Here is a 19,588-nt window from a genome sequence, read left to right as displayed (position 1 = left end):
TATACCTTCTCCATTGATTATTTTCTCTCAAAATCAAACGGCTTTAAATGCATCAAGCGAGCTTATTACGGAGTACTCGGAAGGCTCTCACTTTCCCGAACTCCGTTTCTTCGCCTCTGGTTTTTCGTCATCAAAACAAGGTACCACATAGCTAACGATATAGTTTTTGAATCGTCTCTCTGGTTACTAAAACCCAGACAGCGAAAATGGTCGACATTCTTCCAAACATTTCGGAGACACATCAAGAGAAATATCGCAAAAGAGAGCGACACAAAGCGACTAGTCCCATGACTCGATGGCAAACCAAAATGGCGTCCTTTTACAACCGATTTTTCGTACTTTAACAGTGCACTGATAATCGAGGTTTGCACCAAATCAAAAATGCTGCAAATGATAGGATATTTATTGGGTGTACTTTAAAGTTCGCTTTATAGACTTTACAGCCTCGTTCTCATAGTTCCAGATTGAGGGGCCGAATTCATTTGTTCGCTGTTTCCTTACGTCAAAACCTTGCTTTTGTACTTAATCAGTGTCTGGCATTTTTGTTTGCCTTGGGAGTCGGACTGAGATCTAAGATTAGTTTATTGCTGGAATAAATATTAACCGGAGACGTTTTTTCAAGCAGCACCGCACGGGAAAGTTAATGTCGTTTGGGAGCTGTTTCCTTACGTCAAAACCTTGCTTTTGTACTTAATCAGTGTCTGGCATTTTTGTTTGCCTTGGGAGTCGGACTGAGATCTAAGATTAGTTTATTGCTGGAATAAATATTAACCGAAGACGTTTACCGCACGGGAAAGTTAATGTCGTTTGGGAGCAATAATACTTTTAAAAATATCTTGCTACCCAGGAGATTCCATGCAGACACACTACTTCGATAAACTTCCATGAATTTATTGAAGGTCAGGCACTGCTAGCGTCTGTGGCAGAAGCACTGGTGCATTTAAAATTGTTTGTGGTGGACCTAGAAATTAGCATTGCAAAACAACAATAACACCCCGCTGAACAATTGCATTAATTGCTCTACTCAGTCAAGTTAGGACACTGCACTGAGAGGCCGGCATGGAATTGGCTAAGTTTTCTCCGGTACAGCAAGACTGTACAAGAGATGTAAGTACACGATTTAATCCAACTTGAACGATTTAGATTCACGTATAATTCCATTGGCAGTGTTGAACAAGCTAAGTAACAATTAGAATACATTTCTGTTTATCAACAAAATCCAATTCTTAATTACAATTCTTGACTTGTAGAATAGAACGCTAAAAATAACGGCGCTTTACGTGGTCTAGACTAATTCCAGTTCAACTGCCGACGCTAGACTACATCGTAAACCACGCCACTGTAGAATTTAGATACCACAATGAAGTAGCTTGCAGGTGAATTTTGTTTTCGTTCGCTCACAGCGTAGAGCGGACGTGTGTCAGTAACTAAGCTATTTGGTCTGAGCATTATTAGTCGAATTTCCGTGTTTTGAACATTTGAACTAAAGGACTAAACTACTGAGTTATCAACGGCATTTACTTATAAATTTGGCAAGACATTTCTCCTGTTAAAGAATATCCTAGATGCAAATAAGTTGAATTTCATGTCAAGTAGATTTTCATCGCCTGATATGCTGCTAGCGGTCCTGAGTTCTATGGAATTGATCTGAATTAAATTTAATAGGAGCAAATGTAAAACAGCATTGATATCACCGCGCTATAGACTAAACAATAGAAGAACTGAGCTGGGCTTTTAATTTCACTTGATTGTCAAACAATAGAAGTAATAGAGCGCACATCGTCCATTCAGCTTCTTTTTTGTGCGTATAATGTTTAAACGTTACAGTTTTAATTAACATCTTCTCAAGAAATACCTGGCTATTTACAATTAATTCCATTTTCATGCAAATGTATGTTGCCGCATGTTTTTGATGCAAGCTGGCTGATTATCTTTCGATCATAACATTTTCGGTATTTGGCAAGAAATTCCCACCAAAAAGTTTGCTGATTTTACGCCAGATTGTATCACTTGCATTTGCGCATGCTTGCGATCAGTTACAGTTGCTCATCAACTCTTTTCCTTGCCATTTTCCAAGCCCCTCTTTCTTATCCACATCAGGTGCGCCGCATATTAACACACAGCACGATCACCTGGAATATTTCTAATGTCGTTGTTCCCATACTACGCATAAAATAAAGTCCTTTAGAATATTAGCCGACTGCCTCTGTAAATTAACCCTGGTGTTTTTCACACGGACGTTACTACATCACCACGGTAACAGGTGACACCAATTATATTAAGGGTTCGTTCGATTCACCCTATTCCGGAATAGGAATACATGCAATGATGACCAAGAAATCCCTCATAAGAGGTTTTTGGAGTTACTGGAGTACAAAATCGCTTTAAAATTATCATGTGTCAGCGAAAGTTTGCAGAAATGTCTTTCCAAATGCACTTAAAAACAGAAATTTAACAGCTATTCCGCAAATTCTTATTCCGGAATACGGTCAATCGAACGCGATGAAAGCCATTAATGATTTTAATAGCCGACGCCTCGTCCGACACCTTCCAACTGTACATGATATGGAAATTAACGGTTCTTATCTCTAATACTTTCCGATTATGTGATGAAGTAATAAAAATGACTGATGTCTTTCTGAACTCGTAATTATGCGATGTACAGTGTCATTGACTGCTCTGGAGATGGTGCACTGATAAGTCTGTTCATCGTCCGGCGAACAGAATTACTATTTTTTTCTTGTGTAAGGATAATACCATCATTAATGATTGATCATCGATCACTCAGGCAAACAGCAATCTTCTCTAACGCCGGTGTGACGGCCACTTTCTTCACATTTCACAAACAAACATTTGCTTTTGCTTTTTTTGGTACTCTGGGATATTGTTTGCCTGCATTGTTCTTTGCACCAAGTATCCAAGTACCGGCTATCTAGCCGATAAAACTATTCACAATGCCTCCGGGGGAGAGAGACTCTCATATGAAAGGGGCGGGGATGCTCGTCGTCTCGCTTAGGGGTGTAAATTTCGAATTATGGTCTCACTTTGGGTGTTCTGGGCAAAACACCATTATATTTAGCCGTGAAGGTCTCGTTTACGGTTGCATGCGAAGAAATATAAAAATTTATTTTAAGGCAAAGTAGTCTTGAGGTAAATCCGAGCGTTCTGATTGGTTCTTTCTTAGTCGGGATTTATTGTTTACGACAAGCGGCAAATTCAAAATTTGTAGCTAAAACTGCAAAAAGAAAATCTGAAAATACTTCGGCTTCTTCTCAAAGAAACTAGCCAAAGGACTGATTTCGACATGGACGAAGACGAATATCATTCAGAAAGCGTATTTTACTATCCCGAAGAACTAGACACCTCTGAAACAGGCATAAGCGAAAGCCAAGAAGCCATTGACGATTTCATAAACAAACAGAAAAGAAGACGACTACTAATATAAACACTGTACTCCGTTACAATTAAGCTAATGGCTTTACCACCTTTTGTCAATTTTTTTTATGAACGCACGCCGGCGGGAAAAATGGTAAAGAGAACAAGCCAGCAACAGTTTCCAGTTTTCAGCGCAGTACTGGTAGCGATACTTATCTGGGAAGAAATATCCATTTAACATACTCAAGAATAATGAGTTTGAAAAATCGAGAAGAGTTCTGGCTGCCAAGCACAAGTCACTAGTTCACGAGCTCGGCAGCCGCTCAGGCGATTGACGAAAACGAAGAAGATGGCGGCGCTCTTCAATGAGGCAGGAGAATTCGGCGACTCCAATGCTGACTCTAAATGCTGCTTGTTAAAGTTTGAATATGATTTTCACAGCAACCTTTTTTATATCTATTCTTTGTGATGCGCTAGTAAATTTTCTGGGATCGACGAAACCCTTTTGTGAATTTCAAAGACAAACCGCAGCTGTTAAGATTTTCGTCAAATTCCGTTACAGATCGTTTTTGGAGTGTTGTTTATAATCAACATGATTAAAAGTTCAGTAAATTTGTTTTCAAACTCGTGGTACCGCAATCTCGTACCCAGAGTCTTCAGGCTCTTTGGCCAGCGGTTGGTCGCCAGGAGAGACTCTGGGGTATTGGAATTTTATTGCTGCAGGATTTCTGCCGTAAAACAATGCAGGCCGTTACGGAGCAGCCAATCAAAAAAAATTAGATAAAATTCCAGTTCCCCAGAGTCTCTCCTGGCGATCAACCGCTGGCCAAAGAGCCTGAGGACTCTGGGTACGAGATTGGTGCATGGTGGCACCGTAGCTTGTTCTTTCTGGGTTGCCCGCGTCATCAAAAACACGTCACGGCGGAAGCCTGCTATTTAGGCTAACCGGAGTGCTATTTATGCTAACCTGAGCCTACTTCATGTAATTTTAAGGAAATGTCCAAGGGCAGTTTGAGGTATGGAAACAAGTCTTTAACTGTCAAAACACACTTCAAAAAGATTTCTGGAATGATTATTTTCGCACCAATCTCTTCAGTGGCTGTATGTACAACAGATTCTACGTTTCTACTTCAGCTTATACCTTTTCCTTCCAGACTCCTTAGGAGAGACCAAGCCCTCATCCTCTCAATGACTGCTTAGCAGATTCACTACTGTTGATAAGCTTGTCAAGTCTTACAAGATATTCTGGGTCGCTGCGTAACTCATAAATGTGGAATGTCAAGCCCCACTAAGGCCGTCACCTCTGTTGATCCCCACACCCCGCTATTACGGACACTAAACGACGTCCCGAGGGTGTCCGCTATAACGAGAAGTTGACTCTCGAAGACAAAAAAATTTGTGGCGTATTGATTACTCATCGATTACTTATCGATCTCATGGATTTGTTAGTGATGTTACATACATAAAATCTATTGGTGAAAATGGAAAACCCTTGAAGAAGTCTGTTACATAATTTAAATAGCAGCATTTAGCTACCGACATGTATTTAAAAGTCTAGATGCTCCTTGCTCAAAAGGTCTTTACATGTCTTTACACTCGGCACAATGAATTAAATTTTTCTAATAAAAACTCGGGGGCCATTACGGGAGTCAAGTTGCACGAATCCGTGAAAAGGTTAATTGAAAACGAACAGATTTGAGGCTAATACAAGTAACACCTAGGCTATTAGCGGCCATGCTTGGGATAATAGCCAAGGCCATGCCCGACCAATGGCGGCCAATAAATCGTCTTCTGGTGTTTCTTGCAAATTGGATTACCAAGACGCAAAAATATCTTTTGTATGTTTTTTTTAATGATCAATTATTCCACTCACGCTTGTTGTATATGAACTGATGTCAGTGGCATTATTATCGCCAACTCCACTAAGCGCCTCATTTCGCGTCCGACATCGCGCGCTAGCACTCAGCATGCCTGTTGCCATGATACGCGTAATGTTCAACGAGAAAAAAGAAAAGAAAAGGTATATGCCCGGGGGTGGGACTCTCATATGAAAGGGGCGCGGTTGCTCGTCGGAAATTTTGAAATAAACCCGTGAAGGTTTTGACAAATGACGAACATCAGACTGCAATTTATGTTACATGCGAAGTTCATGGTCGGTCCGCTTTATCGAGAGTTGTTATGTTTGTACCATGAAAGTGTCCGTAGTACCGTAATAGCGGGGTGTCCGTAAGGGGAGAGTTGACTGTACTCATTGATCATCGCAAATAATCAATGACTAATCACTCATTGATGTCATTGATCATTGATTAGTTATGTATGGATGTCAGTACGACAACAACTGAATTTCGATACTTGAATAGGTCTGGATAAAGTTCATATTCTCTGCGGACGACCCCCCCCCCCCCCCCCCCACTTGATTACGGTATACAAATAACAACAAAACCTGACTTGTTATCGTATTATTTGCTTCCACTGGCTAAAGATACTGTGCGCTCTGACTGTGTGCATAAATATTTGACAAAGATAAACGATCTCTGTTTATACAAAAAAGCATGTGTCAGAAACTGATATCAGTGAATAATCGCACGGACTTTAGTGGGCTCCTATCTGGAATGTGATCATGAAGCTTTGGTGGTCGCTCTAAACGACCTAGCTGACCTAGCCAGCCTTAATTAAAATCCAGGTGGAATTTGTTCTGGAATCTCCTGCTGCTTAAAATTATTGTTGTAAGGCATCAAAAAATAATCAAAGATCGATTGGTTGATTGACAGCTCCACAGGTATTTCCTATTATGTACATTTACGATCAGAATAACATTAATCAGTCATTCGAAAGAGTGACGCTTTGATTCCGTGAGCTAAAGAAACTTAGCGCCGTTCGCCAACCAAGTGTCCAGTGTCGAACAATACGAACAGGAAACACTGTTCAACTACAGAAATCAATATCGCTGAGTGGTATAAATCTCCACGTTTGGCCAAGATTCAATGAAGCCTACTGAGGTACATGTAGTTAAAAGAATTTAATACCTACGAAGGTTGTTGTGATTTATACTTTTCCAAGCAGTGTTAATCAGCGTTAGTAGTAGCTCCATTTGCATCCAATCGTTGATAACAATACGAAATTGAAAACAGTTTTGAGGGCAGATGTTCTCAAAGCTGTAAACGAGTACTTTAGTGATAGCAAGTATAGAATAACACATAAATATGCATGGTTTTGGATAACCTTGACATTTCATCGCCTTTGATCTGCGTGTGACAGCATTTTATAAATATATTCTAGTTGACCGTTGTGTTCATAATTTTTTTTCTCAAGCTAACTACCATACCACTTATGTCATGCTTTTTTTTTTCTTCATAGCGAGATGTTCAATCTTCCCCAGCCACTGTAAAATTACTGGTAACCACACAGCCTCAAAAGGAAGAACACACCAAACGACTCACGAAACGAGAAAAGCTTCTTGTGGGCTTTATAGCTTTCATAGTCGTAATGTTCATTCTCTTGGCAGTTGTGTTTGCCTTTCTGTACACAAAACAAGCTCATTCAAACCCTCAGGATAAAGACCAGTGCATCCTTACATCATACCCGTGCGTGTCAAAGGAGTGCGTGCTTACCTCTACAGGTACAAAACCAGTCAGTAAGACTTAATCAAAGGTTTGCTGGCTGCTGACGTTTCGAGTGCTACCCCTTCGTCACTGATTAGCACTCGAAACATCAGCTTCTTTATTGTCGCTTTTAATACGGTGGCCAACTTTCCTTTTCAACTAGCCTGAGGTTGATTACGTTTCAGTCACTCCCCGGCGACTACAGCAATGCAGTTTCTTTAGCATGCTTTAGAAGCTGCTGGCCGGTTTTTAGTTGTACAGAAGTTAAAAATGTGACCGTGACAATTTTACTTTACGGTTTGTTAATTTATTTATTTATTTATTTATTTATTTATTTGCTGTTCTGTGCAAGCTGACAAATGCCTTTAGTGAAAAATCGCAAGACTTTAGCCACTCAGGACTCAAAAAGCAACTGAATGGAGGCTGATCGTAGAAAAAGAAAAGAAAAAAAGAACTTAATCGTACGTGGGCTGGAAAGAAACGTCTTATCTTTTTAAAGTTTACGGGATGTTTTTGTTTATCGCTCGTAAAGTGTCGCTATATTTTGAGGACTTTGCTTTGTGATTTAAGGACCTGTTTACAAGGAGGGAGGGTAACCCTAATGCTAGGGTTACCCAAGCAAGAGGGTTATAAAGATAAAAAAAAGTAAATATATGAAACATATATATTTGAACTACGGATGAAAGATCAAATAGAAGAAAGACCCTCGATAGTCCGGGTTTACTAGCAAAATTTCACAGGTTGGGTTACCCTTTCACTCGGGGCTACAAAGCGCATGCATGCAAAGCGGGCGAAAGCGCGGGGAAATTGCTATTTTGACCACTCTTTTCAACTTTTCAAGGGTCTGGAGATAAGTAAAAGTTGTTCCTAGCATAGCGTTTACAGGGCATGTAGGGTTACCCTGGAGCTAGGGTAACCCCATCTGCCTTCTAAACGCGTCGCGTAAAAAAAGAAGAAATGTGGGAGTGCGAGGGTTCCACACCCTCCTTGTAAACAGGGCCGGGTTGTTCAAAGCCCGATTAAGCTAATCCTGGGTTAACGTGAACTTAAATTGGAGTTTATTTGGTAATCAGTAAGGATGCTTCCAAAAGATTTTTGTCTCTCAGTTTTGACCTGGACTTTCCTTTACCCTTAGCTTAAAATTATCCTTTAAAAGCATTATTAAGGAGCGAGATGAAAACCTCAGTTAACTTTTATTCGGGGATTAGCGTTAATCGGCTTTCGAACAACCGGGCCCAGGCCATTATCTGCTGCATACTGGATGATAATCGATACAAGATTCTAGTGTCGATAGCTGAGCACGTCAGTTTCTAACTAATTGTTTACTTTCCCTTACTTAAATCTTTTTCCTTTATTTTCAGAACTGCTTAATTATTTAGATCCAAAGATCGATCCTTGTGAAGATTTCTATAATTACGCCTGCGGTGGATGGATAAAGAGAAACCCACTTCCTGATAAAAAGTCCGTGTGGAATCAGTTTACCAAACTGGAAGACGAGAGCAATCAGTTTATACGTGACATCCTACAAAGTAAAGAGACTCAAGCCGAGTATTCTAAGGTACAATAGCGGCGTTTGCATCCATGGCGTGTGTCCTGTTCTGATTGCTTGTTCTCGGATTAATCATTTTACCAGTGGCAATTATCACAATTCAAGTTAAAAGTTATAACAACCAAAAAATCATTACTAGTAGAACATTCAGTCGCTCAGAACGTTCAGTCACTAGCAGAATATTCAGTATCGTGTACAGAGCTAAGGCCTTTTACCTCTTCGCTATTCTCCATACCAGCCCAAGCTCGTGTCTAAGAGATGCCTATCACCTGTCGTCGATGTCGTAAAACGTGTTTCTGTGTTTGTTATAGCTTGCGTCTTTTCAAAAGGGGATGGCTTACTACTCGTCGTGTTTAGATACAAAGGCAATCAACAAACGAGGTACAAGGCCTTTAGATGATCTTATAAAGGAATACGGATCTTGGACGATCACCTCGAACGACTGGAATGAGGAATCCTGGGACATGGCGAAATATCTTGCTGCAATGAGAAGGAAAATTGCTGTGGCGCCATTTTTCAGTGTCTTTATAAGTGCTGATCCACGGAACAGCACCATAAACATCATCCAGGTACGCTCGAATAATATCTCTACAAAAACGTTAGAAAAAAAAAAGGAATTGTGAAACGTCGCTATTCTACTGACCAGGTTTCATGATTTCTCTGAAGAGTAAAAGGGATGGAGAGAAAATGTGACGTGGTTAGTAAATATATTCACTTCTCGTAGTTTGCTTCGCGCTAGTCTTTGAATTTTATTCTGAGATTCAAGAGAATCATGCTGCTGGCCGATGCGAGAAAACTTGAAAACTGAAGAATCGCGAGCGAAGTGATCCTGTGTGTGTTGCCTTTAAGGGAAGAAAACAGACTAACATAAAAAAGCAATTAGATTTTAGAAAAGGACAAAAATCGCTCGCGACGCCCACGAATGATCAAGTCTCGTGTTTGTACCAAGATGCGGATCTCGTTCATTGCTGTTATCTTTAAACTTGCCCTTTCTTTTTCTTTCTGATTACAGTTTAGGCCGATAGCCCTTCTGGGTCTTTCAAGAAGGCGATTAACGTCTAATACTACTCATGGCAGAAAGGTGCGTTATTAAAGAGCTAAAAATACGTAAACAAGTATCGCTTTCTTCCTCAATATCAGGGGGAAGGTGTATAGAGTGAAGTGACTGTTAATTTCTCGTGAAGTGTAGGTTCTTAGTTTATTTCTCTCCTTAATGGTTTTCACTAGTTGTACAGTAGGTAACGAAAATGAAATACAAACTCGGCCTCTTTGTTACCGAATAAAAAAGGAAAAAGAAAAATCTGACCTGCATCAGTCCCTCCTTTTTTGCCATCGTTTACCAATGCTTTTACTGTTTAACTGTAAACGAACCACGGACTCCCTTATCCCCAAGGAAGTTGGTTGGCTTCAGTTTGTCTTATTATTATTATTATTATTATTATTATTTTTTTCAGGGAAGAGAAGTTTATAAGGAGTTTATGCTCAATCTAACAAAAGCATTAGGAGCCACAAATGACTCATACAATGACATAATAGATGTTATCAACTTTGAAATCCGACTTGCTCAGGTTTGTACGTCAAACTGTTGTAGTAAACTCTAAAATCTCGAAACAAATTCGAAATATCGTGGAACTGGTTTGTGCTAGTATGACCAGTGTTATCAAGGACCCGAGTCACACAGTAATTCGTTATCTTATGACGTAGTGCCACTTTGCCTCGTACAGGTGATGCCCAATGGCAGGCAAGCTTATGACGATCAAAACTTGTACAGGAAATTGACAATTAAAGAGCTGAATAAATATACTGGAACTGCACAGGTGAGTTGTGAGCTCGATCTTGACCAAATAAAGATTTCACGGTGTGTTGTAACAATTCAGCATTCTATCTGATGAGGGGTCGATCGTTCTACAGTCCTCACTCTTCGAGAAAACCGAGCGAACAAGTATTAAAGCAGCAGGAATGAAGGTTTTGCGAACAGTTGTGAGATATCTAACCGTAAGAACATTTCACTATAACGAAACGTTCCCCAGTAACCGTCTGCAACCGGGTCCCAATGGAAAAAGAAACAGATTTGCGAATTTTATATTGGCGATTATCATTATTTTCGAAATGCAATACACAGTTAAATGAAGTTAGCTGTGCAAAGTGAAGTCATTTTTGATAGGTGGCGTAGGTTTCACAAGTTCCTCAAGTGCTGCTGTTCCGTGGTCTGCTGTTCCTCAGATTAGTGATACCCCACGCTTCAGTTTGCCTTCAATATTGTTGTTTATCAAGAGAGGATGAGCTGGCCTCTCTTGGACCTGAAAAAGAACGCTTTTTCAGTTGGAAAAAGAGTCCATTGTCTTTCTATCGAGGCCACATCTTGTTTCCTACGTAGCCGGCTGAGTAGGAGACTAGACCACATCGCATAATTCAGAAAGTCAAGAAATGCACATATTTTAGACCCGACTTATACATATAGCTCTTTAGAAAACCTTATTTATCGTAATAAACCTAGTTAATGAAAAATTCAGGCTTGAACGGGATTCGAACCCATGACCTCTGCGATACCGGTGCAGAGCTATCAAGCCAACAGCTGGGAGCTGTCCATTTGTGAGTTCGAAATACACCCTCATAAAATACATACACTTGCGAATTCCGAGATCTTGAAGAACCTTCAAAATATGAACAGGAATTGCCTTAGTAGCTTCTTTTTAAGCTGTCAAAATAGTATGTCATACTTTCTCATAGATCAACTGGAAGGAGTATCTTCGGCAGTTACTATTTCCTGTGACAGGAATGCACATTACCGATCAACAGGAGGTTGTGGTTTATGGTGTGGATTACTTAAGAAACATCACTGCCCTTCTAAAAGAAACTTCAAATAGGTAAACTCAGTTACTTTCAGTTCCTTTACTCGACTGTAAAAACGGCTGGAAAATTGGTACAAATTGTTAAGCAACCGTAGAAACTGTTACCCCAAACTAAATATAAATGTTCAGTGGTTAGCAAAACTCCTCGCTAAGAGTCTCAGAAATTTATATTAGTCTGAAGATCTTTTTGGTGATCCAAACTAATCACTTTTAGCTTTTCGTTGACACAAAACACTCACAAAGTACATATTTGTTCCAGGACCATTGCAAACTACATGATGTGGCGGCTGGTTGACTCGTTATACTTACGCCTTGGTGATGAATTTGAGGAGATATTTAAGAACTTTTACATCAGTTTAGATAGCTTCTGGGCATCTTCTCCGCGAGATGAGTTATGTATTCAGCTGATGAGAGAAAAATACTTTGCCATGCCGCTCTCGAGGATATATGTAGATCAACGCTTCAATGGCGACAGCAAGAGATTTGTAAGAATGCTAATGTAATTAGTTAACTAGTGTTAACACTTGAACTGAATTTTTTGATATAACCAACTGGCTTAAATGATAACTTTCCAAGCTGTTATTATCTACTCCGAAGGGACAGAGATGAGTTTTTTTTTCTTTTCTCGTTCGAGTCTTATTTCCGGGTGTGTATATAATAGTAAAACATTGACAAAGTGTTGACCGACCTTTGGAGGTACTCTACGTTTTCCGTTTCAACCAATTGGAATAAAAGTTACTGTTTCATTTGCACACAATTCCCTCTTCCATTTTGATTTTGTTGTCTTCTTGTGCCATCACGTACGTTTTTTAATCTACCATTGAGATTGTAAGTTGGAACTGGAAACGGCGTTCTTCGCTCAAACAGAAAAATTTCCAAAACACGGAAAATTTCCAAAATTTATAACCGAAAATTTCTAAAGACTGCCCTATAAAACAGCTAGCTAGTGTTTTGAATAGATTTATCACGTGGTTGTGCTAAACATTAGACGGTCCGATGTTGGTTTCTGTTGACTTTGATGGTTTGCTGGAATAGTGCAAGCTGAGTAGCAAGAATAGACTATTTAATTCACCAGGAGCGCGCGCGGAGCAGAATAAAAGAGCGTATTGAAAAATTACTTGACAAGCTCTGATTCTCCTACGCAAACAGAAGCCATGACAGGTCTCTAACCACTAAGCTACTGGGAGACCTGGTAACCATTCGCTAGATTCATATATGACAGACCAATTTGTCTGCCGGCTATACTGAAAAATGCCTAGATTTCAATTAAGAAAAAAAAGGGGGTGTTTTATCTTCAACTTCTTTCATCGATCTAGGCAAAAGAACTGGCAGATAGCATCAGAGTTGCTTTTGAGCAGAACATACTTGAACTGGACTGGATGGATGACAAAACCAAACAAGTTGCCATAATAAAGGTAAATTCACACACATTTACTATCTTAAAAAAATGGTGCAAGTAAACGAAACAGGAACTCTAGCTACGTTTTATATTTCTCTGAAAAATATATAATAAGTTAGTGTATTTCACTCTCGTGAAAGCCACCATTCTTAAGTGAACTTGATTTGTCCAAGATATATTAGAAAAAGCAAAGGTGCCGCCAAAATTTTTCTTAAGCACATTCATGAACATTGTAGTGGGACATGTATAAAAATGGTAATGAACTCTTATTTTAAAAATACTAACTTAATTAGATCATTTTGATCTTTAGTCAACTGTATGTACTTTTTTGGTACAGTCAGTTTAGTTTTTAGTCATTTTGACTGTGTCAACCACAATAAATCATTTACTTAGAATTGAAAAGGATTGTAGACGCATTCTTTTTTTCTTTCGCATTATTATTATTATTATTATCATTATTATTATTATTATTATTATTATTATTATTTGTTTTTAAACAAGGAAAACCGACAAGGAGAAACTTCCCTAATTTCGTCCGACTACGTGTGTACGAGAGCACTAAAACATCCTGGCCTGTCCAACTCAACACCAGTACTAAACCTGTCATCGTGAACTTGTATTGTATAATAAAAAAAGGAACGACATCTCCTAAGATATTACGGTACCTTTTTTCTGTTTAAGGTGATAATGGTGATGACATCATTTCTTTTTAGGCCCAAATGATGGTTGATAACATTGGCTTCCCAGACTACCTTGTTGATAACAAACTGTTAGATGACGAGTACAAAGATGTAAGTATAATCACTAACGGACCAGCTAGAAAAAAAGAATTGCTTAATATTGGATGCGTAATACGCGTTTTATTCCACTTTGTTGTGGTTTTCTTGCCTGAATATATATTCGTTCATCAATAGTTTAATTCTGGATTCCCCCAGTTCATATATTGTAGTGTGTTGTATTTTGTTGTTTTGTCAGCGTATTGGTTTGTCATTTGTAAAACAATATTAATTCTTTGAATTGAAATAAACGTTCACAATTGTTTTCCTGTGCTACAGCTGGCGTCTAGGCACTGAACTGAATAGGTTTGTTACTAGCTGGCTGATTTACATAGATCCGTTGCAGGTCACGTGCAATCAGTCTACTTACTTTGAGAACGAGTTATCATTGGACGAGGCTTTAGCAAAAAAAGAGTTTGCAGTATTTGGAAAACCCGTGGACGAGACAAAGTAAGACAAGTATACAGTACAGTAATGTACAGCTTCAAGTTACGCAGGTACCGTGACTAACTGACACTCAAGTTAATGAGTTCACATCCTCCTTGGGGTTAGCACGTGCAAAGACAAGTGAAAAGTATCTAAAGCAACTGTTAGATATATTTATACTTGTTTCAGTTGACTTTCGGTAGCAACTGAATAATTCTCTAATGGGTTTCTCCTTAGGCTTCCTCATCACTCACCACTTTTTATTCTATATTTTTCGTTATTTAGTTGTTTAGACATAAAAAAAACCGCCTTGGTGATTTTTTTGTGCAGTTAAAATCTGGTTTGCTAACTTGCAAGCACTCCTCCTGTTTCAATTTTTCTTTGTTACGTACCACTAAAAGTTCAGTTGAATAATACCTCTCTTATTAGATGTTTTGGTGCCGTGTAGTATTGATGTCACAACATAACTCGTAAAAATGTAGAGCCGTGCTGCACACCAAAAGATCCAATAACTTGAAGACTCAATAAGATCCATGTATACTTTGCTGCAATATCATCAATAAAAGCGATTAGTGAATGAAGCTGAGCAAACCACATCTTACTTTGTCCTGAGTGTGAGGCATATGAGACACTGAGGTAAACGAGCAACCTGATTATATCCAAACAATGTCAAAACTGTCCAGTTAACAAATCGACGGCAGTTTTCTATGGTCTGTACTCTTTTAGTATAAATCTACTAGTGTTTTATTACGAATGCCGTTCTCTGATTGGCTAGGCTACTCGCTATCTATTCTGTGATACATATTGAATAGCGGTTTTCAACAAAATGGCGGCAGGTTCGCCGCGTTTTCGAAGTGTCTGCGATGAGGCCGATATAGATAATTTACTTGTTTAGTTTTGAACGACTAGTAGATTTATACTAAAACAATTAGATTTTTCGCTCTCGATTTCTATACGTGATAGCTGATTCGGGCTGCGCCCTCATCAGCTTTCACGCGATAGAAATCTCGAGTTCATAATCTAATTGTTAAATAGACCATAAAATGACCGCAAAAATGTTCAAAACTCGCTGAGTGGCTTCACTGCCAAGTTTTGAACATTTTATGGCCTCATTTTGTGGTCTATAAGACCAGAGAAAACTGCCGTCGATTTGTTTTTTACAATAACGTGGAAAAAGTACGAGCGGGATTGGCTCTATTTTCCGTTGAGAAAGCGCACGCGTTACATCTGACGTCATTTTTATTGTCTGTACTCTTATAGACAATAGTTACGAGCCAATCAGCGTGCGAGAATTTTGATAGTTATTGTAAAAGTAACAAATCGACGGCAGTTTTCTATGGTCTATACTCTTATAGACCATAAAATGACGCCATAAAATGTCCAAAACTTGGCAGTGAAACCACTCGCCTGCGGCTCGTGGTTCCACTTGAGTTTTGAACATTTTTTGACATCATTTTGTGGTCTATAAGAGTATAGACCATAGAAAACTGCCGTCGATTTGTTAATTTACAATAACATGGAAAAAGTACGAGCGGAATTGACTTTTTTTTTTCGTTGAGAAAGCGCGCGCGTTACATCTGATGTCATTTTTATTGTCTGTACTCTTATAGACAATAGCTACGAGCCAATCAGCGCGCGAGAATTTGGACAGTTATTGTAAAAAGACCTTTAGACAAATCACACTAACTTCTCAAAATTTCAAGTGAGTTGTATTATTATTTTTTTGCGAACCTTAGTCTATCAGTTTTTACTTCTTTTCTCTATTTGTTTGAGCAAGCCTTTCTTACTGATTATTTATTTGTTTATCTATCATTAGTTGGGCTCTGTCACCGATTTCCGTGAATGCATACTATGATATGCTGGCCAACAAGATGGGTGAGTGCCATACATGTAAAGTTACTACTAAACATATGCGAAAATAGTAGCTGATCTGACCCAGAGGTCATGATAATCCCGCCGAGTTCAAAGTTTTTGTTGTCGACGACCCAGTCTTTTACATACACTTAAAGATGATTTTTATCTCATTTCACGTGTTCTACTTGGTTCCACTTACTGCAAACCAATACTAACAAACTTTCGGAAATCACGACTGAACAGCACACTTTTGGCAGAAAAAATCTCCTTCAGTTTTGGAGTTCCTTCTTATTACATTTGGCGCTACAGTATTTATTAAAGTAAATCAGCCTGCAATTCCCATTAGTAACCTGCAAGTAACTAACGAACAACCGTAGACAGCGCAATTAGGATAAAGGCTGCCAAACTGGAAAGTAACTTTCGGAACTGCAGCTTTCTCGCAAACCAACCTTTTTTTCAGTTTGTTTTTTATGTATGTTTATCACATTTTTCTGAAGCAGTAGTTTCATGTAGAGTAACACCAGCATAGATCCTTACTGTTTCTAACCATTGTTCGATAAGCAGGTTTATTCATTCTCTTTCAGTGTTTCCAGCTGCTATTCTTCAATCGCCATTTTATAACAAACGCTATTCTTGGTATGTATTCCTTGTTTGACTTTTTGCAGACAGTAATGTTTCCAATGACTGACAAAGTTTCCAATTTGTTTCTTTCCAGGGCAATGTTGTACGGGGGAGTGGGCTCTATCATGGGTCATGAACTAACACATGGATTTGATGTGGATGGTAAGCTTGTTAGGCTCCGTTCATAGTTTGTAGCCTGTTGGGACATATTGGCCGGGTTTTAAAGGAACTATGTTCGGACACTGTGCTTCTTACGTCAGTGTCAACAATTGCAACTGCTTCCTCTATTGTCCATTTTGATATTTTGATTAAGGGAGCCTGATAATTGGGCACCCGTTAAATCAGATATACATGTACCCGAGAACGGTGCAGAGGTCAGGCTATCCGCCAGTGCATACATCCTGAACAACACCTAACATCCTAACATAACAATAGTTTTCAGATTTCTGTCGCCCCGGAGGCTCTATAGAGGGGCTCTTGTTCAGACAGTCTGTGACTTTGAGGCAGACACACAGCCAGTGAAGAGCGTTCACAGTTCGATCAATAACTCATTTTATTTCTACTGAAGCAAAATCAGGACAACTCGCGTACATTGTATTTAACACAATTTGGCTGTTTTTTCTTTCTTTTTTTTTTTTTTTCCTTTTTTCTTCTCAGGGAGAAGATTTGACATGAAAGGGGATGAAAGAAACTGGTGGAGTCAAGAAACGCTGGAAGCATTTGAAAGAAAAACAGCATGTTTAGAAGAACAATACTCTAATTTTACGTTTGATGGAGGCACGGTACGGCCATATTTGAAACTTAAACATAAAGCCAAAGATAGAACAGTTATTTGTGATGTTATTTCTTAGATTGACGGCGAGCAAACCTTATCAGAGAACATAGCGGATAACGGAGGCATCAAACAGGCTTTTAGGGTAAGTAAAACGGGTGCCCCACCTCATGCGGTGCATGGACTATTTTGCGGTTCTCCGGTGACTTTCCAACCCATCTGTGAGTTGAAATTTTTGAAGCTTTAAGAAAACTGGTACAGCTTACGGCTTAGTTTGTTGTTAGAGAGGGTTAACAAAAAATTCGAGTTTTCACAAAGGCCAAAGTCAGTGAGAATTCCCAAGCATGTCTGCCTCAATCTTAAGTGGCTGATGTAAAGGAAGGACTTAGGTGACCTGAATCTCATCTTATTCTCAAAGAAAATAAGGGAAGCTGAATCTTTTTTAACTGTAGGCGAAACATCTTCACTGCAGGTTGTGATAAATGAAGTCTTGGGTCCGTCACTGGAACTGTTGTTTCAAGAGCAAAACATTTTATCGAAAAGAAATAGCTAGATTTTGAACGACCTTAAATAATAAGATCTGCACATGCCACGTTTATTTTCTACGAAAAAACGGTCTAGGACCCGATCATTTTGCTATATTGCACTTTTTTTCGTATAATGTCTAATTTATTCATTTACTTTTCACCATCTCAGGCTTATCAGAATTGGGTTGCAAAACACGGCGAGGAGCCCAGACTGCCAGGAATGAATCTTACCAATGAACAAATATTTTTCATCAGCTTTGCAAGAGTTAGTAAACGTGTTTTCTGAGCTGATGTGATCCTCTTATAGGTTCTTTGCCAGTTTATCCTATATATAAAAAATCCCGTTTAATACATTTACGAAAACTCGGCGTAGACCCCCAAATATACGGCTTACGCAAGGGAAACAGAGCATATTTTTACTAGTCAGCTGAATAAATTCATTTTTGTGATAACAAAAATGCCTTCTTACATGGAAGACTTGGAGTTGAACATACCATGCTCTCCTTGAATAAAATGACCCTAATGATACCACTGTTTATTTAGGGCTGAGATCTAAGCACATCTGTATGCCTGACTTCATTTTCTCTAAGCCACAAAGAAGAAGTATAAGACGGTTTTGTCTAATTAAGGAACCCAATTTTAACATGTTGTTGGTCGAGAGAGCACGGTTTTCAGGTTTTACTTACCAAGTTGTGATGTTTTAGAGTTGGTGTGCAGTATTTTCAAGTCAAGGGGAGGAGTTTGCCCTGATGAGTGAACACAGTCCAGGCCCTTGGAGGTAAGATGATTGACACTATGCCCAAGAGCCGTACTCGATACCTCATTTGATAGAAGTTTTACATTGAGCTCGAAGGGTTACTGATAAATTAATTTATAAAATTATCATCATTATTGTCGAGCCAATTTAAATTATGATTGAAATGCTAAAGCATTCGAAATCGAGGAAAATTGAAAGAAAAGTATTTCTCTTATCAAATCACAAATTACAACTATTCTTGGCTTAGTTCATTTCCCTTGTTTTTTTGTTTATTTGTTTGTTTGTTTTGTTGTTGTTGTTTTTTCTTCGGGAAAAAGAAAGTTTCAGTAAGATGAACTAGTGTCTTAAGTATTGTTAGCCTTTTGTTAGAAGTAATACTTAGCTACAAGAGTTTCATAAATCTACCTTAGACGTCAAACGAAAAAAATAGTCAAGTTAAGTTTAAAACTTTCCTCGTTCCAGTAGAATGACATCTCTATTCTAATCTTTGTCATTTCATTGTCGTTAAATTGTCGGCCGGTGAACAACTTTTGTTTCGTTTTGTTGTAGAACAAAAGCGTCCGTGATGAACTTCCCAGAATTTGCCAAAGCATTCAACTGCCGTCCAGGAAGCCCAATGAACCCAGTTAATAAATGTGCGGTCTGGTGACGAGCCCAGGGTACCCAGTCACCAAGTGTGTAGAGATGCCGACTCAAGCCTGTTATTTCTGATTGAATTATATGTACATAATGTCGCATGAGCTTTTTACTTCTTACTTCTTCCCACATGCTCTTGTTTCGTTACTTCGTGTTTGTCAATTCTTTGTTTGTTTATTTGTTCGGTCGTTTGTTTGTTTTTGTGGCTAATTACTTTAATGCACTGATTTTTCTATGAATTTAGGGATACTGATTTTAGACAGTAAAGAATTTCTTCACTTACTCACGTAGTTTATATTATTAATTATTGGAATAAAACGTACGCAACTCTGGAATGAAACGAAAAAGAAAAATATTATTTTGATACGTGTGAACGCATTATGTCACTAATAATAAACCTGTTACTGTAGTAAGTGTCTGTTTACTGACGAATCTGTCGATC

At 38.8% G+C, this 19,588-nt stretch overlaps 1 protein-coding gene and 1 long non-coding RNA gene across 3 annotated transcripts in view; one reads left to right on the top strand and one right to left on the bottom strand.

Moving 5' to 3' along the window:
* LOC146476690 (uncharacterized) overlaps positions 1 to 8,211 on the bottom strand; it is a 44,061-nt gene extending 35,850 nt beyond the window's left edge. The window contains exon 1 of the long non-coding RNA XR_014865550.1: positions 7,973 to 8,211. This is a non-coding gene — a long non-coding RNA (uncharacterized LOC146476690). The remainder of the gene's footprint in view (positions 1 to 7,972) is intronic.
* LOC146476689 (endothelin-converting enzyme 2-like) lies at positions 63 to 19,555 on the top strand. 2 transcript variants are annotated; one of them, XM_085114271.1, is made up of 20 exons: positions 63 to 1,107; positions 6,733 to 6,994; positions 8,339 to 8,535; positions 8,838 to 9,095; positions 9,539 to 9,607; positions 9,981 to 10,094; positions 10,251 to 10,343; positions 11,257 to 11,393; positions 11,638 to 11,863; positions 12,695 to 12,793; positions 13,491 to 13,568; positions 13,900 to 14,003; positions 15,796 to 15,854; positions 16,418 to 16,469; positions 16,549 to 16,616; positions 17,112 to 17,236; positions 17,306 to 17,371; positions 17,923 to 18,018; positions 18,458 to 18,531; positions 19,060 to 19,555. In XM_085114271.1, the coding sequence occupies exons 1-20, from the start codon at positions 1,060 to 1,062 to the stop codon at positions 19,157 to 19,159; spliced, it is 2,325 nt and encodes a 774-aa protein (XP_084970397.1). In that variant the 5' UTR covers positions 63 to 1,059; the 3' UTR covers positions 19,160 to 19,555. The 2 variants fall into 2 exon arrangements, with proteins under 2 accessions (XP_084970397.1, XP_084970398.1); XM_085114272.1 differs by lacking the exon at positions 63 to 1,107 and adding an exon at positions 6,060 to 6,374.
* Positions 19,556 to 19,588: the final 33 nt, after the last annotated feature.

The sequence above is a fragment of the Pavona decussata genome, unplaced genomic scaffold, assembly GCF_977016875.1.
Source record: "Pavona decussata unplaced genomic scaffold, jaPavDecu1.1 SCAFFOLD_75, whole genome shotgun sequence".
NCBI classification, from domain to species: domain Eukaryota; kingdom Metazoa; phylum Cnidaria; class Anthozoa; order Scleractinia; family Agariciidae; genus Pavona; species Pavona decussata.
This window is presented reverse-complemented; position numbering and strand designations above follow the sequence as displayed.

Bases quoted from the DNA above. Each gene is read 5' to 3' on its own strand.
- LOC146476689 (XM_085114271.1), top strand. From the start codon at position 1,060: ATGGAATTGGCTAAGTTTTCTCCGGTACAGCAAGACTGTACAAGAGAT. The intron at 12,794-13,490 runs GTAAATTCACAC...ATTTCTTTTTAG, and splicing joins AACAAGTTGCCATAATAAAG to GCCCAAATGATGGTTGATAA. The intron at 16,617-17,111 runs GTAAGCTTGTTA...TTTTCTTCTCAG, and splicing joins ACATGGATTTGATGTGGATG to GGAGAAGATTTGACATGAAA.